The sequence below is a fragment of the Eretmochelys imbricata genome, chromosome 8 (assembly GCF_965152235.1).
Source record: "Eretmochelys imbricata isolate rEreImb1 chromosome 8, rEreImb1.hap1, whole genome shotgun sequence".
Taxonomy (NCBI): domain Eukaryota; kingdom Metazoa; phylum Chordata; order Testudines; family Cheloniidae; genus Eretmochelys; species Eretmochelys imbricata.
Window position 1 is genome coordinate 103632169 of NC_135579.1, and position 26631 is coordinate 103658799.

The following is a 26631-nucleotide window of genomic DNA, read 5'->3' on the forward strand; positions in this document are numbered from 1 at the left end:
TAACTGGCTGCGAAGGAAAATTTAAAGGGGTGTCAGAGCTACCCACCTACTGTTCCCTTCAGTAAATAAACCACACACACTGCAGCTGTCTATGGACTGAGCTCTGTGCTACAGGGTTCTGTACAATCTGCACCATCTTGGCATAGCATCTACTCTCAGCAGCCCGTAGCTGAGCCGTGTCCATGCTGGGCTGTCCCTGGCCCAGCCCCAGGGATCTCTCTCTTCTTTTCCCCGGTCTCGTGGGTTCGTTGGGGGGAGGGGGGGAGGGCTTGGGTTGTTGCGAGTGGCCAATCAGATTGGGAAAGGGGGGGGCGGACACCTTTCCTTTGGACCGGAATTCTCAATGGAGCGGCCCCGGCAGAGCACCTGGCCCGGCATCTCAACCCCACAAGAACATCAGAACGGCCACACTGGGTCAGACCAAAGGCCCATCTATCCCAGTCTCCTGTCTTCTGACAGTGGCCAATGCCAGGTGCCCCAGAGGGAGTGAAGAGAACAGATAATCATCCAGTGATGGTTAACTTGCTTGAACTTAGCTCCCAGGTTTGCTAGCCCCGTCCCTATGTCTACACTGCACACTAAGCCTAAGCTTTGACTCAGGTTTGAGCCCACACCGTGTCCCTCACCCACCCCACTGCGTCCGTCCACACACAAATCAGCCTAAATTGGGTCAGCAAGCACTCAGGACCTGGGCCCTAGAACCTCGCAACGGGGGTGGAGCGGAACCCGAGTCCAGCTGCGACTCTGGTCCAAGCCGTGTCATTTTGCAGTGTGGACGCAGCTCTAGCTGCAGACCTGAGTCAGAAGGTCTGCGTAGTGCAATGTGGATGCATTGGCACAGCTGGGAGAGCTGAGTCCTGTAGCTGTAAACCCAGGCTTACAATGCAGTATGAATGTTCACGGGCGGGCTTGGAAACACTGAGTCCCCTGCGAAAGGGAATCTGAGAAGTGACTTGCCCAGGGTATCCAGAGCAGAGCAAGGAATTGAATCCGGATCTCCTGAGTCCCAGCCCAGCACTTAACCCACAGCCCCCTTCTTCCTGCTTGTTCTGTCCTCTGAAGCCCTGTCCCAGGCAGGGCCCCGCCGACTTTGGTTTCCAGCACTCGGATGGCTGGGTGGGCACAGGGTTGCCACGGCCTCTATGCTGCCTGTTCCCGCTCTTTCCTTCCATCTCCCTCTGCAGGGTTCGCGTGCGTGGCTGAGCTGGGATGCCCCCTGCACAAGGGCATCCTCGAGGGCACAGCCTGGGACATTTCGCCATGGGCACTGAATGCGGATGGTTTCCCCACAATATAACTGAGGGACGCAAATGACAAGCCTGAGTCTGTGGCTCTTAAATCGGACAATGCTGCCCGATTCCCCGCACACACCCAGCCCCTTGTGACTGGAGGGTTTCCAAGGGTTTGACTGCACAGCAAGGAGCCGGGCACCGGGCAGTTGACACGTGCCAGAGCAGGGTTAAGGGACTGGCCCCTCAGCAGCCAGTGAGTCAGTGGCGCAGCTAGAGAAGCGAGTCCCAGCCCCCTGTGCTGATCAGTGCACTGCACTGCCTGCCCAGCTCACTGACGCAGAGGATCAAATACACGGAGGTGCAGAGTGTCGTCATAGCCGCGAAATGTCAGCTCTGCTTGCAACTAAGTAATCGTCTCTCTAAACTCAAGTTCTCCTGCTGCGCATCCATGGGCCTCTTGAGCTACAGGAGGATCGCTGTGAGCAGTACAGGGCCAATGGCACACAGGTGAGCTGTTCTGATGCCATCCAGTAGAGGGCAGTGCAGCATACACCTACTGCCCAAGTAGAGTATATCGCTCTATGTTTCACCGTGTGGAAGCTACCAGCTGTCCATCCTGTGTGATCAGGACAAGCTAGTAAATCTGGTGAGTAAGCAGCTGAAACAGCAATGGGAGGTGGGTGCTTAGAAAGCTGTCATGGCCAAGGAGATCCCGCCCACCCTACCCAAAAGCCAGTAGAGAGCTGTCACACAATCCTGCTGGGTCCCCGTTCAGACCCTGGCTGGCTGCTTGAGACCGCTCCCCTGGCCACGCGTCCTTTGGACAGGTAAAAGAAAGAAATGGGCTGGAAGCGCTCTCAGCCTCACTGCGCTGCTGCCCCCAAAGGGTTAGCCGAAGAGCCCGTGAAAATCTAAGCTCATCCCCTCTGACAGCTTGGGTAGTTTCACAGCCTGCTGCTTGTCACAATACATCGGAAGGGAGGCAGTGGAAGCCCAGGGCCTTAGAGCCCACCTCTGCGGAAGGGCCTGCCAGAGCAAAACTGCCAAACCTGTAGTTTTTGGGTGGTGCTTTTCAATTCTTCCATGAAGGGAATTTTGGCCTCGTCTGCCTTTGTCATGTGCACACCCCCTGTTGATCGCTCCATTCATCGCCATATACTCCATGCATCTTTCGACCCAGCTGTCTGTGAACCTGTCTATGTCTGTGGCCCTCATCACCAGAGTTCGTCCGAGTGCCACAACTCCGATAAGGCACGAGAAAAGAAATCCTCAACCGACAGGAGGGAAAAAACCGAAATAGCGGGGGGCTGAGGTGTTCCCACGATGCAAGTTCCTGCCTTGTTCATGCTGGGCTTTCTTGCATGTGCATGGAAACCAGAATGTCTTTTAAAATAAAGGTCCAGTAGAAATTACTGTGGCCAGATTTTAAAAGAAAGTTAAATGACAAAAGGTAAAAATCCGGGCAGTCGAACTGGAAGCTGAGCTCTTCTGAAAGTGTGTGTGTGTGTGTGTGTGTGGAAATCTCAGGGAACAATTCCCCCCCAGCCTGTATTAAGCAGGGGGTTGGATTGGATGATCATAGTGCTCCCTACTGACTTTGAAACGTGTGAATCTCTGAGATAGATCCGGGGGGGGCTGAGGGGCGCATTGGCAGATCCTGTGATACTATAGGGCTCAATATGATGGGGGTTTGGTTGGAATGCAGGGGAGTTTGTTGGTCCATTTACAGCCTCTCCTGTCACACTGCTAGGTGGTAGTGAACTGATTGTCAGTGCAATTGCTGGCATGGTGCCTAGAGCTTTGGGGTTGTGCTTTGTAAATGGAAAAACTATATAAATATAGGAGGGGAAGAAGACTGTTCCACGTAGCTGATTACATAGCCATGGTGGAGGATCGTGGAGAGGCGGAACAAAGGAACCCCGTTGGGCTAAAACCGCTGACTCTCTGGAGTTGTGTCAAGGGGTCTTTAGTGTGGAGAGTACTTAGAGAAGCTTATTTACACATCCTGCCTGGAAAGTGAAATGCCTGGCAGCGTGACACTCCCAAACACCACATCGGGGGATTCATTCAGGGAGAAGAACGCCACCAACCAAATCCTCAGAACTACCCCGACAGCCCTGCCTTGCTCATTATTAACTGGTGCGTCATTGCAAACCGTAACGACGCATTGGCTCAACAGATGGTTTGGTCACAAGGAATAAAACGGCTCTCGCTGAGTCGATGCAGCTTAGCCGCATCATTCTAGCTGAGGACCTGGGCCATGGTTCTTCCTTCCTGTATTGGGCGTCGGGGGTGCACTTGGCAGAAAGTCTAGAAGAAGACACGTTTCCTGTAAAAAGGAGCTCGCAAGCAAACTAGAGCGACAAACCAGGGGCCTACGCAGTGCACCCAATGGCCAGGTGCAGGCATCATGCAGATTTTAGGGCGAGAGGCTCCCCCGTAACAAATATAAATAAATGAACCCCAAGGCAAATCTAGAACTAGCCTGCAGGCCCGGTGGCGCTGAGGAACATCAATAATACCATAGCTCCAGCATGGCTGGCGGGAAAGTGGCATCGGTGTAAGTATAGTGCGTGAGGGGGGCAGTTCTTCTTGTCCCCATGAATGGAGGCGGAGGTGCCCTGGTGCTGGCCTATTCCAGTTGAATTCCGATTTTGAAATTGCTGTGGGGGAGGGCAGCGGAAATAATACGTTAATATTCAGGGCCCATCATGCACCATCAAAACAGCAGTAATCCTGGCTGCTCAAAGGACAATTTGAGCAAGTGGGGAAGAGTCCTTACCTGAATGGGGAACCAAAGTTACTGCTAGCACTTGGGTGGCTGCTGGGGAAAATCGCCCATTAACATTTGTTAGAACATAAGAACGGCCGCACTGGGTCAGACCCAAGGTCCATCTAGCCCAGTAGCCTGTCTTCCGACAGTGGCCAAGGCCAGGTGCCCCAGAGGGAATGAACAGACAGGTAATCACCAAGTGATCCATCCCCTGTCGCTCATTCCGAGCTTCTGGCAAACAGAGGCTAGGGAATTCAAAGGAATTTGTGTTGGTTGTGGCTTGGGCTGCCCTTAAAACAGATCCCAGCATGGCTGTGTCCGTCAGGGGTGTGAAAAAAACCACACCCCAAGCGACAAAATCCCGGCGTAGACACAGCTGCGCCAACAGAAGAGTGCTTCTGTCGGGCGGAGCTAATGTTGTTCGGGGAGGTGGCGTTTTCCCTCTGTCAGGAAAACCGTCGGTGTTCGCTGTGGTTACGGTGGAGCCATGCAGAGCTATGCTGACATGGTCTCTGTCGTGTAGCCAGAGCCTGTGTTCGCTCGCCGCAGGCTGCGAATGTGTCCCTCTTCTGTGGTTACAATGGGACTCTCAGGAGATGCTTGGGAGCTGCAAATTTCAAATTCCCCAGCAGCAGCAGTCCCGCTGGAAACCTGATCCCGCGAGTTAGGGCCGTCCAACTGTGAAACAGACAGAGACCACGTGACCCGCACGCCCGACCACAGCAGCTGGCATGTTTGCATAACGACCCCGGAATTAACGGGAGCAAGTCCCTGGAGAATGGCTTCAAATGAGGAATCCGAGACAATCTGTTGTTTGTTTGCGTGCAATTAGCAAAGTGGGAAAGAGGAGCAATCCATCTAATACATGATTCTTTGCAAATTACATGCTTGGCTCATTATCACCCCCTATTTTCCAGGCACTGGCCCATCAGAGAGATTGAATATGCTATTTAACTGCACCACAGCTGCCGTCCAGCCAAATTGCCTTGTTGACAAGCACTGAGATCCACTCTGGTAAATCATCTTTATTTGTCTCTCATCTGTCTCTCTAACAGGACCCGCTGGGCAGGCCGAGGTTGCAGAGTTAAGACTCCCTGAGCAAGCGCCTCTGGTTGTAATGAGACTCATTGAAGCTTTGGAAAACCAAGGTACGTCAGGGGTATGTTCCCTTGGGCACCTCCTCACATTTCTTCCAGCCGGGTCAAATTCGTGCATTGGGCATGCATGTTCCCTGTGTCATGTGCACACTCCTTCCCTGCTGATGCGGCATGACGGACCATCAGAAACGGGCCCCATCCACCCCGGGGACCAAAATCGAGATTTACCCAGTGCGCTTCCACTGACTTCAATGGAGCTATTCCAGATCTATGCCGGAGTGAGAGCAGGATTTGACTGCACGTGGTTGAAACCTTTTAAACGAGGCTACAGCCTGACAGTGACACAGACTGCAACCGTCCCTAGCACCATTCTGAAATATGCAACAATCACCTGCACAAGCCATGCTATGGAATCTCGAGGATGGATTACCTGTGGGGTAGCATTATCTAAAGTGAAACCAACAAAAACCTGTCTGCTCCGGACAGGGAAACCTGTAGTACCTGGAGGCTAGGGTCCACCCCTCTGTGTCCGATCCACAGCAGAGATGGGTCTGCACAGGCTTGCCGGCTTGCCGATTCAGCTCAAATCTCCAGTTCACTCCCTATCATCACTCGAGATGGGGGCTGCCATATTTGCCCCAGCCATGCTAGGCATTGGTTGTTGGGGGTGATTCTGGTACTTAATGTCTGTTGATGAGCACAGGTCGTTTGCTGTCATGGTTCAACCATGGCCTTGTTCTGCCTGGCGCTTGGCAGTTGTTGGTCCAGCAACCAGAGCAAGCCCCACATGCAGACAGTTTGCAGGGGCCGGGGGGAGTTTAGCACTGGGCTCAGCTGGTTCAGAGCATGGCTGTCACTGACTGCTGAATTAGGGTTCATCCCCAAGCGGGGACATGGCTGTTGACAACCCACATTGATGGTGGAGGGTAAGAACATGAGGCTCAGTCTCTGCACCCAGGGAACATCAGCACGCTTTGCAGCTCTCCTTTGGTCTCCTCTGAAGCTGCATGTTACACATTGAGCCATAATAGCGGAGCTGAGAGAATAATTGCGCATGAAACCAGCAATGTCAGGCTCAGACGCCGTTAGGACTCTGGCGAGCTGTGCAGCTCATAGCGTTGCAGGGGGCTTTACTTCTATCTGGCTGGGGAAGAGAGGGGCCAGTGGACGCTCGTTACAGCAGGGAGTGCGCATAAAGGGAACGCGGAGTCTCTCTGAACATCCATCCCCCTTCTCGGAAAAGTCTAGGACTGGCAGAAAATGTTCCATCAAAATTGTTGTTCAGTGGACACTGGGGTTTTTTTTTTTGGCTAAATGACAGTTTTCATTAAAAGTAACTGAAATATTTTGATTCAGATATCTTGCCCCCAGTGCCTTATGGGAGTTGTAGTTCAGTGAGTTTCCATTCTTCTCCCTGGGTTGGGATACCCAGCTGGACTACATCCCCCATAATATACCAGGGCCAGTGTCTCCCATGATGCTACCACCTCCCTTCACCATAAGGAGAACCAGTGGTGTATCATGGGAGAGGTAGTCCAATCAGGGAGCTCAGTCAATCGAGGAGAATGGGAGCAGGAGTCACCCAAACTGTTACTCCCCGGAGGCACGGCAGCAGGGTTTCCACATAAAAGTATTTTAGTTTTTGATTTTTTTTCTGACTGAAAAATTGAACGTTTCTTTGAAAAATGTTGACAAATGCATTTTTTCCCCCATCACCATTTTCTGTGGGTAAAACCCCATTTTCAGACCAACTCTAGCGAAGTCCCAATTGCTCTGTCAAAAGGGAGCTCAGATGAGGTCGGAGGGCTAGAGATGGATGGATTAGCCCCTTAACATGGATATAATTAGTCATTCTGAATATTTGTAATTAATTTTTTAAATCAAAAGGGCCATTTTTTTTCCAAAAATGAACATTTTGGACCCAATAGGAGGGTTTTTGTATTTTTCTGGGTTTTTTAATTAAATCTGAAAACAACAAATGTTCAGATTTTGACTTTCCCTTTTTTCCTCTGGTAAAATGAAAAAAAGAAGGCTTTGGGAAAAGAAAAGAAAAGAAAAGGGGGAAAGCCCCCAAACCTGAAAGTCTTAAGTAACTTTTTGTGTGTGTGAAAATTTTTGAATAAGCAAAAAGGAAAAGTGCTTTTAGCTTTTCATATATTTTGCACACACACAAAAAATCTTTCCCATTTTTTATCCAGCTCTAGATCTAACTTTCGTAACAGGAAGAGAGACACTCGTAGGCACATAACACATCTGAACTGGCCAGCCCTATAATAGGCATTAGCTTGGGTCATAGAAACGGCCCTGTGTATGCCTTCACACTACTATAGGTAGCTGTGTGAGGCTTATGGTTAGAGCTCGGAGAAATTGTTTTTGCACAGAACCACAGATTCAGCTACATTGGAATATTAGGCAAATGTGAGTCAATTTTGCAAATTTCTTTCAGTAAAAATAAAAAACTATAACAAATAAAAAAACCCGAAAATGTTCCATTTTGACACTTTAAAAACAAAACATTTTGATTTTTCAGCTCAAAATGACTTTCCGTTTCAAAATTTCCTTGTAATTTTATTTAAAAGCAATCCAAAATGTCAAAAATGGTAAAAATCAAAATGAAACAATTTAATTTTGTCAAAGCATAACATTTAGGTTGGCCAGAAACAAAATCTTGTTTTGACTTTTTGATTGCCGAACATTTTGAAAAAAAAAATCATTTTGGGTCGACGCAAAACAATTTTTATTGGGGGGGGGTTATTATTATTTTTGGAATTGCTAGCACATTGAAAAATTGATTATTCACCCAACTCTGACACATGGTGGTGCAGTTCTGATTCCATGCAGTAGAGGGCACTGTTCACTCATACGCTCTCACACACAACACAACTCAACACACACCTAAGGTTGCAGGCTATTGATAGCAGAACCGAGACCACAAAACAAGATGACCCTGTCACTCTAATGCTGACCCCATCTGTGCGTCGGGCCCTTTGAGCAGATCTGAATTAAAACGTGGTTTGTTTGCATGGTGCTTTGGAGGGGGAATTCTTGACTCTGATTTCTTTTTTCCCTTTTGGTTTCAAAGGCATCGACAATGAGGCTCTTTACCGAGCCCCTCCTGGCTCCTTCAGCAACCCTGAGCTCAAACAGGCTCTTCTGACAGGTAAGCCACCATCACGCTGTTCCCCCCTTCATCCTGATGGGCAGAGATGCTTCGTACCGGGTGTGTGCGAAGCTGGGAGAAGCAGGGTCGTTCATTACAGGAGCGCTCTCTGCACATAAGCAGTGTAGCCGCGAGCCACCTTTTCGTTTCCAGCACTGGGATCTAGAGTTCTGGCAATATCATTAGAAGAGTCCTAAGCAGTGATCGGAATAGAATGCTGTAATGAACTGTCTGCTGGGAATAAGCCACCACTCCCCCCTACTGGCTAGAATCACAACTGCTTAGCGGTGTGTGTGGCATAGGCCCTATACTGCTGACAGCGAATGGAGATTTCCCTGTAGCTCAAATGCTAAGGGCTTTTGCTTTTGAAGCAGGAAGATCTGAGTTGTGTCCCTGCTGTGGCTGGAAAGGGCTGAATGGCCATGCTATACACAGCATAGTGATCGCCATGAAGTTCCTAAATGTCTACGGAATTTTGTTATAATGCCTTTCTATTTATGTAACATCCTTACAGTGCAATTATATGCCGCAGCAACGGCGTTGTGGTGCTCCGTGTTTGTTCCCCAGTAACGTTCATACCAAATGGGCTCAGTTTCAAAGTAAAAAGCTAGTTTTCCTGACAGCCAGCTCTGCATGTACGCTAGCCTAGGGGAGGCCAGGGAACTGTAGATCCTGCTTGAAGAGCACGAAAGCTCATGCTCAAATAAATTGGTTAGTCTCTAAGGTGCCACAGATCCTTTTCTTGAAGAGGCTGTGTACTGACTCCGTGGGATGGTCTGTCAGGACAGTGATGTGCCGTGATCTGGCTGATGGAAGCCATTTAAAAGGAAAGTGAAAATCAAAAGCGTGGGTATGGGCAGAAGAATGGCTGTGTTTCCATGGCACCTTCCAAGTCAGATCAGCAGAGCCAATGCGGATCTGGGACAGGGAGCTGGATTCTCTTCTGACTCACACGTAGCCTACAGAATGGTTAGGTGAGTGCCAAATGCGGACTGCTTAATGCCAGTGGCAACCCACGAGTCGGATGGGGCCCAGCTTGACTCTCAGATCCCGGGCTGAACTTGTGTGGGAGCCCCCAGGGCATGCTGGGGAAATCTGTAAAATTCCCAAGTATGTTGCATATTCCATGCATGTGTAGAGTCATCATTAGTTGGAGTAACCCTCCAGGCAGTGCGCCACGGTGACAGTTGGGGAAAAGTCTTCAGCCCATGTGATACCTGAGGAGTTGGTCAGCGTCATTCTACCCATTCTGTAGCTGGGTAAGCTGAAGAGCAAACGGGCCACGGCCTATATTTTCAAAAGTGGCCTCTCCTCTTGGATGCAGCTCCCAGTTTTCAGCACCCCTGAAGATTAGGCCTTAGGTATGGCTGGATAGATACCGGAAAGGAAAGGGCACGTGGTAATTGTAGCTGCAGATGGTGCAGTACTGGGGAGTCAGGAACCCTGCGTTCAATTCCCTGCTCCGCCACAGTCTTCCTGCGTGGCCTTGGACAAGGCGCTTAGTGTCGCTGTGCCTCAGTTCCGCCATCTGTACAATGGGGATAATACCCTGCCCTGCCTCCCGGGGGGTTGGGAGGATAAACCCAGTCAAGGTTGGGAGGTGCTCAGATCCTGTGGCGATGGTGGCCATAGAAGTATCTGAGAGAGCTTGATGTGCCTCGGGATCACACGGTGAGTCCGTGAGCCGGGCAAGGTGTAGGATGACCCAGAATTCCCACTTCTGGAGCTAGCAGAGCAGAAGTGACAGAAAATTTTCCACCAAACCGTTTATTTTTGACAAAAAAAATCTCCATCAAAACGTTTCCCCCCTCACCCCACTTAAGCAAAAATCATCACCAGAAAAAAACTTGTTAAAAAACCCTCTTTTTCTTAAACAAAAACAGGAAAATGATCTGTTTCCTGCCACAAAGAATATGGAATATTTTCTCAACAGCCCTAGTCAGAACCACTAGCCCATGCGCCCCTCCTGATGTGTTTGATGCAGAGAGGGAAGGATGTTTCCGATAAAATTCTGCCATCCTCTCTTCCAGTGTGGAAGCTGGTGTTAAGTCGGCAGAGTTGGGAGACCAGCTGGTTTTCCACGGAGCAGCAGCGTGTGCCTCGCAGACCGGTTTGGGAACCAGTGGAAAGACGAGGCCTGGAGATAGTTACTTTTCTTCCACTTTCTATATTTAGGGCCAGATCCTTAGCTGGTGTAAATCAGCAGCGCTCTCTTGAAGCTGGTGCAGGAACCAGCAGAGGAACTGGCTCTTCCATTTATTTTCCTTGTTCTCTGTTCATTTTTGTTTTCAGTAGTTTCTTAGGAGGGTTTTTAAGGTTAATTTTTAATTGCTTTTTCTCCATATTTTTCAGTGCCCCCCAGAACCCCAAACTTCCCAGTTGCTCCCTGAAGGGGGAGCAATCTCTGTCCCACCTCCAGCTCCCCTCCTCCTCACCCCTTGGGAAGCTGCACTGTCCCCTCGATTCACCCCACACATGGGGTCTCTTGGTGCAAGAAAGCACTAGCCGGTGATCCAGCAGTGACGCTAGGAAGAGCCCTCCCAATGGAGAGGCTGGGGGAGGTTTGACTCCGGTTTGCCTTATCCTGAGCCCATGCTCAGAAGATCAAAGGCAAGGCAGGCTAGGTCATAAAAACCAGGCTCGGCATCAAAGCTTTGAAAGATTAGGAGACTCCAGGCGGACAGCGAATTGCAAACAGCCCCTTCAAGGTGGACCACTGCTGTGATGTGGCTCAGAGACTCTGCCCACATGTTCAGAGTCCAACTGATTGCCAGCTTTAGGGTCAGGAAGGATTTTCCCCCCAGATCGGATAGGCTGGGAATTTAGGGATTTTTCACCTTCCTCTAAAGTGAGGTGCACGGATCAGTTGCTAGGATCATCTGGGCATATCCCATGTAATCAGTGCCCTGCCGCTGCCTGGGCCTCGGGCACTGGTGGCATCTTGGCCTCTCTGTGGCCCACAAGTTCAGTCCCCTGAGGCCTGGAATGGTTGGGTCTAACCCAAGTTATAGGGCCCAGCACAGGCGTGATCGGGCGAAATCTGACACCTGGGTTATCCAGGAGCTCAGTCCCTTCTGGCCTTAGACCCGAGGAAATCTCTGAAAGAAATACAATCACCCTTGTTATCTGCATAATGCCAGAGCAGACAGCATGGCACGCCTGGGACCGAGGCAGATGGGGTCCCTGCCCCACGCAGGATGCCCAGATGACAGAATAGCACAGCACCATGGCAAAATCTGGGAAAGAGGGAGAGAACTGTAGGCTGGGGGTGGGCCTTGGGGGACGGGGGCAGTGGGGCGCCAGCAGTCCTGGGGTGACGCCCACCCCAGTGCAGAGAGCCAACAGAAGGCCCCCTCCAGCCCCCACCGGTGCCAAGGTTCCTCAATGACACCAAGCTTCGGTACTGCAGAAGAGCTTGCTTTGGGTCCTGGGCCCCGAGGGGGCAGGGGGGTTAATTTCACCCCGGGGCCATTGAAGCCAGTGGGAGTTGACAATCCTTGGGTGGTGCCTTTAATTAAATTTGTTACTGTTTTTTGGTGTCCCTCACCTTAAAATACTCTCCGCCCCCTCAACCCAGCCCTTCCTGGCCAGATTTCCAAGCTGGGGTCCAGGCATCTTCCTTTTTCTTTTTTAAAAGAGGGTCTATCCCCACTTGTCCATAGGGAGGCGCTGTGGTACCAGGCAGTGCCCAGCCGCTGGCTCCACGTGGGCTCCCCGCCCCACGGCTGAGGCTTGGGAGTTGTATCGGGAAAGCTTCCTTCCCTGGGTCTCGTTCCTTGCTGACCCTGTGCCCACGGGGCCTGGCTGTTGGCAAGGTGGCGCTGCCGGGCTCCTGACGTCCCAGGCCCATGAGGAGCTGTCGCACCAGGCCGCGTTGCTATGGAGAGGGAGTTGATGGAAGAGCTCTATAAAGCCACATGAGCTCATCGCTTTTTAGCACAACCAGGAAGCAAGTCCGTAAAGGGGGAGAGGCGTTTAAAGGACCTCACCAGCTGCAAGGCGGCCTAGCAGGGGCAGAGACGGGCACGGGGTTTGCCTGGAGGGGAGCAGCCCTGGCTCCTGGTGTGGCAGAGACGGGGGGACAGGGAAAGTGCCCTGCCACGGGGAATTAAGATACCTTACTGCACTTGGGGGGTCAGCTCCCTCTGACCGCGGGCACGAAGCTGCATCTTAGCTGTGATGCCCTCGGGTCTCCATAGAGGAGGCCTGTGGGGGTATCCACTTCCACAGCCATATTAAGGAGGTGGGGTTGGGGCAACCCTGTCTACAGGCACCCAGTCAAGTCATTCTTCCACGTTCCCTGCTGTCTGCTGGAAACCAGGCTGTTCCCACCTGGCATAGACGTAGCTGCTGTGATAAGTGGGGGGGCTCCCCTAGCCTGAGCCCTGGGGGGTCCCTCCAGTTCAGAGCAGCAGATCTGAGCCGAGCTTGGCCATGCTCGACACACAGATGGGCGAGCTCCATGGGAAACCCAGGTGGTGCAGAGAGTGTCATTTGTACCGTTTGCCCCTCCAAGTCGTTATGCAAGTAGTGCCCCAATATGGCACTAGGGGGCGCTGTGTCACTTAAAGACAATGACCCAAATGCCAAGGCCCAGCAATAGCATCAAATATTGGACCCCCCCCCTTTAGATGGGACGTTGGCCTTGGTGTTCGGACCAGATTCCAGCTTTGGTGAGTCCATTCTGCCCTCCTATGGCTTGGTTGGACGCAGCATTTTTCTTCCCCCTTTCCCCCCGCCCCGGACTGGTGTGTTATCTAGCTGTGTGTCCTGTTAAAACACCCAAAGGTGGCTGCATGTCAGTGCTAGGTTCAGTGATCCTTATCTAGACTCTTATGGGAACAGATGTTGTTATATTATAAACCACACCTCCCCCATGCCCTCCTCCTCTTCCCCCCCCAAACTTCCTTGACTATCAACAAGGATGGTGTTAGTGATATTTTAGTGTGTTGATTTTATGAAGCAAGGATGGATTCCTGTGGCTGGGGGACAGGGTAGGGCGTGAGAAATGACAGTCCCTGCCACAGAGGACTTGCCGTCTGAGAGCCTGATCCCTGCAGAATAGGGATCAAGTGGGAAATAAAGCCCGTATTCAGGAAAGCTCTTTAGCTCATGCTAAATATTAAGCATGTACTTAAATCCTATTGATTTCAATGGGACTTGAGCGTGGGTTTAAGGTTAAGCATGCGCTTAAATGCTATCTTGAACAGGCCCCAATCCAGGAAAATATCCCCACATGATGTGTAGGTCTCTTGCTGTCCCTGTGCGCTGGCATGAGTTTCTCCAAAGGTGTAATGCTATTTGTTAATGATCCACAACACCTGTCTAGGGCTTGGTGCACAGGGAGACAATACATTGACATGGGAGGTGGAGATCCCTGCAGGAGTTCTGGGCTAATCTCACCGGCAAAGGAGATGAATCCTGTCAGCAACTGGCCTCTGCTCCATACGTGTGCTCTTGGGATGAGCCTGGTAAACATGCCCAGGGTGGCTAGGTAGATGGATGGGGGTGATAATACTGTGCCCCTTAAAGCCATGCACAGAATCTCCTGTTATTCTTCTGAGGCCAGCCCTAGCTTTTCACACTGGTTCATGGTTGGTTGTATGGGATGAGGAACAAGGGCATTACCAGAGCAGATCAGAGCGGAGGTCCATATACCCCTGTATCCTAGCCAACACCAGCAACTTCAGAGGACAATGTAAGAACCCCACAGTAGCAGATGTAGGATAATTTCCCCTCCCCACACCCCCCCACACATTAAATTGCCTCCTAATTCCTAATTAGAGATTGGATTAAACCCCAAAGCATGAGGTTTAATAGCACTTCCAAAATTTGTTAGCATTAACTGTGGTAATCTGGAATATTCTTGTCCTTCATATAAAGATCCAATTCCTCCTTGAATCGTGCTAAATGTTTGGCCTCAACAGCATCCTGTGGCAGTGAGTTCCACAGTCTAATCACACTTTGTGTGAAAAAGTGTTTCCTTGTATCTGTGTCTGGCAGTCAGGGGCCAGAGTCCAGGGGCCTAGGTTGGAGGGGGTCAGAACTGGGGTCAGAGTCATAGAGCTGTAGCCTGAGTTTGGGACTGGGCTCAGGGTCCTTGTAGTGATTCTAGGGGGCAGGGATGGAGGCACAGTTCAAGGCCCCAGGCCTGCGTCCATCGCCAGAGTCAGAGTTTAAGCACCAAATTCTTGGGTAAAAGCCAGAGGCCAAGTACCGAAGCCAGGGATCGGGACTGGAGCTCATGGGCAGAAGCCAAGGATCGGATCGGATCGGATCGGATCGGATCTGATCTGATCTGATCTGGGGTTGGGGTTGGGGTTGGGAGGCTGAGAGTGAGCCAAGTTGCAGATCAGTCACTATTGCTGGCAGGAGCCCAGCTCATTGCATGGACCCTTCCTGGAACTCCTCCTTAAATAGGGTACCTGGACCAATCAGGGGCCTTGAGGGACGCTGTCAGTCCAGCCTTCTGAGGCGGGACTTCCTGTGCTGTTTATCTCCACAGGGTTTGTGGGGTAATGCATGCTGTCCTAACATGGCTGCCAGGGAGCAGCGCGGCACTGTGGGCCTTCCTGCAGACCTGGGTTCTAGTCCTGTCCCCGCAGAGCCTCACAGTCTCTTTTGAATTTGACACCTTTTCATTTGATGGACTGATCCCAGATGCTCCAAGACAGGGAGACCAGAAGTTCCCGATCCACCTTCTCTAGCCTAAGCATGTCACTCCTCCGCTGGCCAGCCATGTGGTCCATACACAGCTAGCCTCTCCTCTCCGCCCCAAGCGTTAAGGACGGACACAGATTTTCAAGAGAGAAGGCGGCATTTGGCAGGGATGGGAGTTTGTTTGCGTGCATGCTTATCGGGGCTCAAATCTTAATACCTGGCGCTCTTGGGCTGTGACTCCTTTGTTTCCAGTGAGATGTTTGCACCAAATCATTCCCTTCCCCCGCCCCGTATTAAGAGTCTTTCTCTCCCCATCCTAATTGTATCGCGTCACAGAACCGGCCGTCTCCACTTGGCTCTGGAAACAAAGCTGCTGGTTTAGAAAGCCGGCCAACACAGGCTCGGCGTTCTCTGCCCACTCCTCGTAGCTTGCTGCTGATTGGAAATGGCTTTCTAAAGATAGCTCGCCTGGCACCGGGGGGGGGGGCGGAAAATACATTGCAGGTTAGCCTGTTTTCTTTTCGCACCCAGCCCTGTCAGTCGCCAGCACACACCAGGTGCAGTAATTATGGCTCTGCATGACTCATGTGAAATCCTTCCACTGTGTTTGGCCGTTTGATTGGGAATAGTTAGGGGTGCCTGATATAATTGTGGGTCTCTTTGGTTGGATTCTGCTCCCGCTTGCTGGCCTAGCTGATCTCTGCCAAGCTCCTTCTTCCTGCAACTAGCTGCCCTTAATAAAGGGCTTTTTGTGTTGTTTTTTAAATAACACAACTGTGCAGAGGTTTGAACAGTCATGGAACCGTGTAGATTCAGTGACTGCTGGCTGAGCCGACACCCGGACTGTCAGAAAACTCCTCCTTACCCCAAACTTTGGATCAACGAAACTTGGATCCCCACCAACTCCCTTGCTCCCCACTCCAGTTTGCATCTCTGAGCTAAAGGACCGCAACCATGGATTTCTGTGGTGTAACAGTCTGATTGTGATTAGTGTATCCTGATAGCTAGTGCAGTGGATGCATATGTCCCTGCTAGACCACGGAATTTAAAAAAAGGGGGAAAAGGGTGGTTTTTCTTGCTTATGTGTTTAGGAGAAAGCATGCTGATGAACCATGTTTTAGCTCTCTCTTGATTTTGAGAGAAAGGCTGGTCTTGTGGTTCAGGCCCTGGACTGGAAGTCAAGAAATCTGGGTCCAATCTTTTGCTCTGCTACAGACTCCCTGTGGGGCCTTGGGAGAGTTACTTAGTGTCTACATTGCACATTAAACCCAGGCTCTGACTCAAGTTTGAGCCCAACCCCCCTTCTGTCTGCACAGAAATCAGCCTGACTCAGATCAACAAGCACTTAGGATCCTGGTAGGGGGTGGGTCAGAACCTGAGTCCTGCTGGGACTTGGGTCCAAGCCACGTCATTTTGCAGTGTGGACGCAGCTCAAGACGCAGACCCGCGTCAGAAGGTCTGCATAGTGCAGTGTGGATGCGTTAGCCTGGCTGCGAGACCTGGATCCAGCGATTGTAAACCCAGGTTTACGATGCAGTGTGGATGCTCAAGCGTGGGCTTTGGAAACACCAAGTCCACAAGCCCAGGTCCCACCCGACCCAGATTACAATGCAGTGTAGACACATCCTCTGTGTCTCTGGGTAGAGACAGCGATTTTTCTTTGCCTCTTGAGACTGTGAGGGCCTGTCTCTGACTGTGTGTTAGAACAGCACCTCACTCAGTGGAGCCCTGTTCCTGACTGGGAACTCTAGGCTGGGCAGTAAAACAATTAACATTAATAGCAAGAGTAAAGCCCTGCTCTGGCAGATAGTTACCGTGTGCCCTTGTCTCTTCACCCAGACAGGAAAAGAGCCCTTCTTATAACAACTGCTTGGTAGCCATAGATCCCAGAGCACTTTACTGCTGAGCATTGAGGTCCCTGTTGTCCCCCTGGGGAAAGTGCAGAACTCCGTCCAGGGGAGATCACAGCTGAGCCCCCGGCCCTGTGCTCCATGCACGGGAGATCACAGCTGAGCCCCCGGCCATGTGCTCCATCCAGGGGAGATCACAGCTGAGCCCCCGGCCATGTGCTCCATCCAGGGGAGATCACAGCTGAGCCCCCGGCCATGTGCTCCATCCACGGGAGACCACAGCTGAGCCCCCGGCCCTGTGCTCCATCCACGGGAGACCACAGCTGAGCCCCTGGCCCTGTGCTCCATCCACGGGAGACCACAGCTGAGCCCCCGGCCCTGTGCTCCATCCACGGGAGATCACAGCTGAGCCCCCGGCCCTGTGCTCCATCCACGGGAGATCACAGCTGAGCCCCCGGCTCTGTGCTCTATCCACGGGAGACCACAGCTGAGCCCCAGCCCTGTGCTCCATCCACGGCAGGTCACAGATGAGCCCCGGCCCTGTGCTCCATCCACGGGAGACCACAGCTGAGCCCCCGGCCCTGTGCTCCATCCACGGGAGGTCACAGATGAGCCCCGGCCCTGTGCTCCATCCACGGGAGACCACAGCTGAGCCCCCGGCCCTGTGCTCCATCCACGGGAGACCACAGCTGAGCCCCCGGCCCTGTGCTCCATCCACGGGAGATCACAGCTGAGCCCCCGGCCCTGTGCTCCATCCACGGGAGATCACAGCTGAGCCCCCGGCCCTGTGCTCCATCCATGGGAGATCACAGCTGAGCCCCCGGCCCTGTGCTCCATCCATGGGAGATCACAGCTGAGCCCCCGGCCCTGTGCTCCATCCATGGGAGATCACAGCTGAGCCCCCGGCCCTGTGCTCCATCCATGGGAGATCACACTGAGCCCCCGGCCCTGTGCTCCATCCACGGGAGATCACAGCTGAGCCCCCGGCCCTGTGCTCCATCCACGGGAGATCACAGCTGAGCCCCCGGCCCTGTGCTCCATCCATGGGAGATCACACTGAGCCCCTGGCCCTGTGCTCCATCCACGGGAGATCACAGCTGAGCCCCCGGCCCTGTGCTCTATCCACGGGAGATCACAGCTGCCCTCTGTGATAATCCACAGTGCTGTTGCACAGCTGTGTTGGAATGCAGCGCTTTTGGTAGCCCAGACAGGACTGCAGTGTGTGTTAAGTGAATCTCCTGGCGATGCTGAAACCAGGATCGAGAGGCTGGCTTCTGGACTGGGCGGAGGGAAGCCACGCTAGATTCACACCCCGTTAGGGTGGACATCGTCCTCATTGCCACATTTGCCAGAAGGGGAAATGCCAAAGTTTGTTTTCCTAGTCCCCAGTGACTACCTCTGGAAACCCTCATTCCCCCCATGAAAGGGACTTCAATCTGTCAGCTGATTCAGGGCCAGTCGTCATCTGCAAGTCCTGGAAACTCTGCTGCCCGAACACTCCTCTGAATTCTAGCCTCCTTTATTTGAACGTATGTGTATTTTCCACCAGCACCCCCAAGCCCTTCATAATGATGGAGTTGGGCAAACTAATTCCATTCAGCTTTGCTCCTGCAGGCACCAGTGCACATAATCGTCCTCCTGCTATGCCAAGCAGAGCCTGGAGGACGGTAATTTGCAGCCACGTCTGCCATCCAGGGAGCTGGTGCTGGGTCTTCCCAGCTGCCGTGGGTCCCTTGCTGTAGGAGGAGCTAAAACAGGTTTCTCTGTGGAGGGGGCTCTCCACAGCCTTGGTGAAAATCGGCCTAAACCATCTCAGCTTCTAAAGTGCTGAAGGCACCTAAGGCAGCATGCCCCATAAACCAAGACCAGGAGAAGGCCCTTACAGCCTGCCTCTGCCAGCGTCTGGTGCAGGATGGGGGGGGCCGGTAAAACAGTTTTCCAGCATCAAGGGAAGTATCTCCATTTGTCAAGGGCTTGGGGATGTGCAGCCAATAGGATTTATTTCATGAATCAGGCAGGGGAAGCTTGGAGTTAGCAGAAGGTTGAGGGCGAGGGGCTGGCTCTGATCCTGTGACCATCACCGTAGTTTCTGACCTGGCCTGGCACTGATCCCATGCCATCGCCATGGTCTCTGTCTTGGACTGGCTCTGATCCTGTGCCCCTCACCGTCATTTCTGACCTGGGCTGGCTCTCTTCTTGTGATTTACAGTCCAGATCACATTACAGACCCCTCTGACAAGTGTCCAGCTCCTCTCCTGAACAGTTATTTCTTGTGCAATCTTTGCGGCGAGGGTGACTCACGATTCCTCTTGTGTCAGTGGGAGGAGGTGGGGGTATGAGTCGCCAGATGGGGCCACCGAGGTCTATAAAGGCTTCAGAGCTATTCATGCCTCGTGCTGGAGCAGGGGAACCAGCAGCAAATCAGGCTGAGCCTGCTGGGAAAAGTGAAGCCTGTTCCGAGTGAGTCAGACTTTCCAGAGGAAGCTGAATATAGCCATAAAATCCGATTGGATCCTGCAGGTTGAAAGGCTGGCTGGCTCTGCCTCTTGGGAGCACGGCAGGGCCCTGCTCCAGCAGCATTCTGTCCGGTTAATGAAATGAAACACCACCTCCCACGAAATTGCCACTCCACATCCCCATCTTTCCTCTGCAGGTTGCAATCAGCACATAGGAGAGTAAGTGCTGGTATGAGCCTGTGTAGCGAGCTGCATTTCCAGAGGCAGGATCTGGGTCCTTTCTAAGCCACCCCCTCTTGATCCCAAAACTCTGCCATGTTTCATCCTTGGCGGGTGGGGTCCCTTAGGTCGGAAGCCCCACCCCCAGAAGTGGTTTGCACTACCCATTGCAAACCGATTTTCCTGGAAACCAAGATGTAGCAGGATTTTAGTATGAGGGTAGCTGTATTAGTCTGTATCCACAAAAAGAACAAGGAGTCCGGTGGCACCTTAAAGACGAACAGATTTATTTGGGCATAAGCTTTCGTGGGTAAAAAACCCACTTCAGTGAAGTCATTTTCACTCCATGCATCTGAAGAAGTGGGATTTTTACCGATAAAAGCTTATGCCCAAATAAATCTGTTTGTCTTTAAGGTGCCACCGGGCTCCTCGGGATTTTAGGGACCTCAAGTTCAATCACTCTTGCAGCCTATTCCTCTCCCTCCTGGGAAATAATGATTTTCTGCTTGGGACTTTGGGGTGGGAAAAGCAACAGGTGCCAACAGCTTCTTAGGAAACACAGCTCTGTTTGGTAGTGAGCTGGTGAGAGTGTTGCATCCTGGGAAGCGGGACGTGAGGATTGGGGGGGAAAACTTTGCCCTTCCCTGGTGCCTTTGATAATCTCCACCCACTTTTCCAAACAGTAAATAATTTATCTCAGCAATCCCTGTGTGCATCAAGTCAATAGCATTTATCTTTGGCTCGCCAATGGGGAAACTGAGGCACGGAGAGGTAGTGACTGCCGAAGGTGGGCCTAACAAGCCAGGAGTAGAACCCAGAACTCCAGGTGGTCAGACAATGGGGGATTTTTTCACTGAAAATTTCAACTTTTCATTGAAAACTGAAACTGTTTCAGTATTTGACCAACGAAACCTGAAAAATGTGGTCTAAAGCCACCGGGGAAAAAATTGGTTTGGGGATGAAAATTTCCTGGATTCAGTTTTCCAACCAAAAAATAAAAATAAAAAAATGTTCAAGGAAAACAGACACTTTCAGCAAAATATTCTCATTTCGCTGAAAGCCCAGCCTTCAACTGAATCAAGGAGCCCGACCCACAGCTTCCAACTCCCCGCGGCTCGTTTGTGAGCCATTCACACGAGCGAGCACAGGGCTGGGACTTAGGAGGCGTTGGTTCTAGCCCTAGCTCTCCCACAGATCCGTTCTACAACTTTGAAAAGTCCCTTTCGTGCCAGCTCCTCCTCCTAACATGAGGAGCGTAACGAGGCTGCAGCCTTGAGAAGTTACCTTAATGTGTGGCAAGAGCTTTGGGATCTTTGGAGGAAAGGCACCTGGGGGGTTTCTACAGCGCCTAACGCAATGGAGCGCTGGTCCATGACTGGGCCTCCCAGAGGCTACTCATATACAAATAATTGATTCTGTGCCAAAGCTGTGATGGGAGCCGCATTCCATCCCTGCCTCTGCTTCTCCCTGGGTGGCTTCAGATAAGTTGCATAACTGTGCTGTGAAATGGGCGTAATTGTGCAGACTCCTTTTTGCAACCCCGGTTGCAAAGGGCTGGATAAATGGAAAGGATTATTACCAGTTATAACATGGGGATTTTGCCTAAACTCCAAACTTTCCTATCGGGCATTAGACTCTTAATGGTAGTGAGGTTTTTTTCCTTTTTGGGGGGGTGTTAATTTGTACTTCAGTGGCGTGCGGCAGCTAAATGGATCTGTCGTCATGTCACTTTCCACCCCTTGAAATATTCCCCCAAAAGGGGATAATCTTCTTGCAATTGGTTTTCATTTAAACGCCTTGCTTCATGATTTCCCATTGTCTTTGATGTGAGTGGAGCCTCTCAACCAATCACAGAAGATTATGGGTCTTCAGCCAGGATGGCTGCTGAACGAGTTTGTAAAATAATTTGGCCTGTCACAACGGCAAGGCAAACTTTCTGATTGCTGTCATCAACCGCTTATGGCAATTACTCCCTACAATAGCAGCTAATGCATCTCCACAATAGGCTGCAGGAGGGAAAGCAGAGAGCTTGGAGTTAATTCTCCTGTGTGGTAGGGGTTGGTTGTGTGAATGGCCGATTTTCATCAAAAATCGGCGTTTTCCAGAAGAAATGGTTTCTGTTTGCTGAATGAAATGAATGGAAATGAAAAAATAACATTTGGAATCCTCGGTTCAAAATGAAAGTCATTTCATTTTGACTTAAATTGTTGTTTTTGTTTCGGGTTTTGGAAACAGAAGTATTTTAGATTTTTCTTTTCGATTTTTGTGTTCCCCACTGTTCCCTCTAAGCTGTGCGCGTGTGCGCACAGACCTCAACCCCCGTTCACACGGCGAAACACCGTGCGCACACCAGTTTGCACAGAAGCACACCAATTTGCAGAGAAGACATGTTTTGGACACACGGCCTGTCAAAAATTAGAGGGAACATTGTTCCCCACCCCATTTTTGCACAGAAAAGAGGAGGAAGAAAAGTTTTTTGGTTTTTGTTTTAGGTAAAAAATTGAGGAAAACCCCACGTTCTCAGCTTTTCTTTTCTTTTCTTTTCTTTTCTTTTCTTTTCTTTTCTTTTTTCTTTTTCTTACTAATTTCCAACTGGAAAATGTTGATGCCATTTGACGTTAAAGCGAAGGAAAAGTTTGACAACTTTAATTCTGAAAGCTCTTTTTAGAAAGAAAGGAAAGAGAATTTTTTCATTGAAATTCCCTGTGGGAAGCCAAAAGTTTTTTGACGGAAGATGGTAGAATGGGCATTTTCCTTGAACAAGAGCGTTGGGTAAGCTCGTCTCTCTCACCGATGGAGGTTGGTCCAATAGAAGATGTTACCTCACCCACTTTGTCTCTCTGATATCCTGGGACTGATATGGCTACAAGACTGCATACAGTTTTCCAAGCAGCTGTAATGATAGTAATGGAAAGCTCCTTAGAGCAGCCAGTGCTGGATTTAACTGAATAGTTCGACACGTTTTTTACAAAGATTTACTTAAAAATAAGCCAGTAGCTTAGGTACTGGGAGACGCCCTGCTCTGTCACAGACTCCCTGTGTCACCTTGATCGAGTCCCTTAGACTCTTCATGCCTCAGTTTCCCCCTCTGTAAAATGGGACTAATAGCACTGCCCTGCCTCACAGAAGTGTTACATTAGAGATTGTTCAGATACCACGGTAATGCAGGCCACAGAAATACCTAAAAAAAAAAGAGAGGGTCTCCTCTTTTACATCGCTGTTTATACAAGAATGGCCAAACACTTTACAAAGGTGATTGATCTCCATTATCCCCATTTTACAGATGGAGAAACAGAGGCACTTATCAAGGTGGTGACTTACCCAAGGTCACACAGCAAATCACGGACAGTCAGGGACATAACTCAGCAATCCAGATTCTCACTCATGTGTGTTGTGACCACTAGACCGGGGTTTTCAATCTTTTTTTCATTTGCAGAACCCTGAAACATTCTGAATGGGCTTGCGGACCCCTTTGGAAATCTTAGACCTAGTCTGTGGACTCTCAGGGGTCCGCGGACCACAGGATGAAAACCACTGTTCTATGGTAAGGACATTTCATGGGCTCCTTAGACCTAGTTTACATACCCCCAGGGGCCCATGGACCACAGGATGAAAACCAGTGCACTACACCACGATTGCATGTTGGGCCATGCAATGGAACTTCCAACGCTCTGCTCCATCATCGCTGCAAGGCGTTGGGAGCATCTTTAGTCTTCTGCATTTGGATGGGAGCAGGGCTTGTGTTCCTATGGCTCAGAGATGATGTATCGATGAAACAAGCAGCAGAACCTTCCTCGGTCGAATGGTAGAGCCAGAACAACAGGGGACCATATTCCCCATCCCCCGGAGAGTTTGTCCAACCTTACAGCAGATGTTCTTGGCTTTTTGGAAGATCATGCCATGCCGGAGAATGCTGGGATTGCAGTACCTGTTTGCACATGTGTGGAACGCTTCTAAAACCATGTGTGTCCACACACAAGTGCCCCAGATGTCGCACAGGGTCTTTCCACTACTGGTTCAATTGCACCTCCTCTGAGCAGGTCTGGCAAAGGCCTTCTCCCACGGTAGTCAGTGCCGACCTTATCAGTGCTAGTGCAGACCGGGGGTTTGCAGCTGCAGCGGTTCAGTTGGTCTTTCCATGGCACTCCCACAATGCTTCAGAAGGATGGTCCTTAGTATGCGAACCTAGCTCTCCGGATACCTGGGTTCAAAGCCTTGCTCTGCCGCAGATTTTCTGCTTGCCCATAGGCAAGCTGCTCTCTGTATTTCAGTTCCTCATGCTGGGTATGGTCAATGCCTGGGTAGGTGGAGCCCAAGAATACCGTCGGTGTAGCAGGTAACAGCTTGGGTGTGGTTTGACTGTTGCAGGACTCAACCCCACATGCCTAGTGCAGCTCGAGGTGGACCAGGGCTGTTCTGGTTTCTCACCTGGTTGGCCTCCATCCAATTTATGCAGCATCACTGACTTGCAGAGGAGCTTTGGGTTTGGCTCTGAACATTTATGTGCTGTGTTGTTCTTATTTATAGTACGGTCATGGCCACTAGCCGCTTCTGAAACCCAGAGGAAGACGCAGCCTCCAACTTAAATCACATCCAAGTTTGTGGGTTTGGAGTTTTGGTAATGATTTTATTTATTTCAGGATATTTCGGGCCACTTACAATAAGAGAGTACAACATATAGGTACGTATCTTGATTCACAGTATTAAAGAATATATTGTATATTGAGCATATATTGTTATATCATTACCCTTTCCCTTCCCCCCACAAAATTATTTAAATGCCATCTTAACATGCTCTATCTCTTTATCTGCCTTTTTTTTTGGAGGAGGGGGAAACTGTATGTTTTTGGGGAGGGGAAAGTCTTAGGAGAACAGAAAGAAAGGAAAGCTGGAAGAGAATGGAGATGGTATTCAATTACTTCCCTCCGTGTGTCTATCTCCTTCTTGACTTTTTTTATCGGATTACTGGGTCAATATCAAAGCCTCTCAATGATTCCCGTATTTCTGTCATTTTGTTTTTCTGCGCACGGCAGACTAATATCCATTTGTGTGTGTCTGTGTTTGTCTGGCACCGTTCTCACAAACAAATGTTCACGATTGGATATTTTATAAATATTCCCCCACTCCTCCGTGATCTACAGGAGGAATCGTTGCCTGAGTCTGCAAATTTAAGATTGCTTGTTGCTGGGTTTTTGCTAGAGAGAATAATAAGAGGAGGAACTTCCATAGTCCCGGTTTGAATCATTTAAGCTCATGCAATTTGCAAATGTGTCTCTTCTCCTTCTCCCTGGGGCAGAACTGCAAAGCAGCTTTCCCCACGTGTCTTGCGAGGATAGATCTGTGGAGAAATGCTGTTAGGAAAGACCCTTGAGTTTCTTATTGCTTATCTGGAAGGCCCTCTGGGCCTGAGCCAAAGTCCATCTAGAGCAGCTTTCCATTGAACGTAACGGGCTTGGGATCAAGCCCCGAAGTCCTGTTCCACAAAAGGATGAGTTAATAAGCGGAGGAACTTTGGCCTGAATCCACAGCCCACGTGTTTTCTCCCCCTCTTCAGCGCAGCCCAGTGGAGCCTGGGGTAGTGATTTCCCATCAGTCCCTGCTATCAGCTGCCCATCACTGCCCTGACCTCAGTCCCATCTGTGGCTTTTTATACAGGCCTGGCCTTGTCCTGTCATTTGGTTGGGGTGTGCTGATTGGCTGGAAATGATGTCATTCTGCCCAGGGAGTCGATAAGCAATTAGGGCTATAGATTTTGCACTAAGAGCAGGGAGCCACCCGCGGCTGCTTAAACTGGTTTTTATTACGAGAATTTACTCGGCCATTCCCTTAAATGGACAGATGCATTTGTCAGGGGTCGAATGCACTTTCTCAGTCAAAACGAAGGGGGAAGCCGCTCCACCTTGCCTGAAGCAGCTGGGTCCGGAGCCGCCGGTGCTCAGTGTGTCTCAGAAAGAAAAGAGGCAAATGAAGTCTTAGAAGCCCACCTCTTCTTTCTGGAGCTGAGCCCGATGTTCCAAGCACCCCTGAACCTGGCGGGGTGGGGAGAAGGGGCAGTGGCTTGCAATCCTGACTTCATTTTTGCAAATGGTTCCTGTCTTTGCAGTGGCCCAAAGCAGAATGCTGGAGCCCACCCCCGCGAGAACCATGGGGTGACCAGAATCTTTTTCTGAATGGCTAGAGCCCCATCTCTGTTCCTTATTCATTATCATAATTATTAAGATCAGGGGGCTGTACGTACACACAGCAAGAGCCAGTCCCTGCCCCAAAGGGCTTGCCGTCTAGACAAGGCAGACATGTAGGGTGGGAGAAAGGAAGGATTCATACCCTCATAGAATATCAGGGTTGGAAGGGACCTCAGGAGGTCATCTATTCCAACCCCCTGCTCAAAGCAGGACCAATCCCCAATTTTTACCCCAGATCCCTAAATGGCCCCCTCAAGGATTGAACTCATAACCCTGGGTTTAGCAGGCCAATGCTCAAATCACTGAGCTATCCCTCCCCCCCTCGGTTTTACAGACTGGGAAACTGAGTCACAGACAGATGAAGAGACTAGCCCAAGGAGTCTGTGGTGGAGCTGGGGATTGAACCCTCATCTTCCGTGTCTCAGTACAGGGATCTGTTTTTCAAAGCCAGCTTGTTCTCTGTGTGCTTCTCTTGTCTCTGTTTGCGCTGGTTTGCTGGGCGATATTGTTCTCAACAGGCAGCCCAGGGGTTGGAGAGGGTCAGGCGTGCTGTGGAAAGCAACATTTCCCTGCATTATCCTTCCTGTCACCTCTAAGCAACAGAGAGACCCTGAATCCCACTGAACGGAGAGGGGAGGGGAGCCCGGCGGGGCATGGGCGGGAACCAGCACCTCCATTGGGAGACGCTGCAGCCACCCCAGCGTCACTCAGGTTCTGGAGGGCTCGGCAGCATCACATCTATCCAGACCTGCTCAGTGCAGTGGCTCGCAGGCGTTGGTATTGCAGGCAGCAGGTTCTGCGCGTTTGTAGCAGCCCAAAAGCTAGCGTGACCCTGATATTCACAGCACCCTGTGAGTGCCGTTGGAGCCGAGTGGCCATGAGGTGCGGGGAGATGTCAGCCAGGAAGGGCCTGGGTGAAAATATGGGCAGGGGGAAGTCACCCAAAGTCCTGCAGGCAGGTAAGTTCACCCGTGCGCACCTGCATGACCGTGTACATGCATA

At 50.9% G+C, this 26631-nt stretch overlaps 1 protein-coding gene across 1 annotated transcript in view; it reads left to right on the plus strand.

Annotated features, from left to right (window-relative positions):
• PIK3R3 (phosphoinositide-3-kinase regulatory subunit 3) overlaps window positions 1-26631 on the plus strand; it is a 353494-nt gene that overhangs the window by 76656 nt on the left and 250207 nt on the right. Inside the window, exons 2-3 of the mRNA XM_077823539.1 lie at window positions 5061-5153; window positions 8185-8262. Coding sequence (XP_077679665.1) covers window positions 5061-5153; window positions 8185-8262 — 171 coding nt within the window. The remainder of the gene's footprint in view (window positions 1-5060; window positions 5154-8184; window positions 8263-26631) is intronic.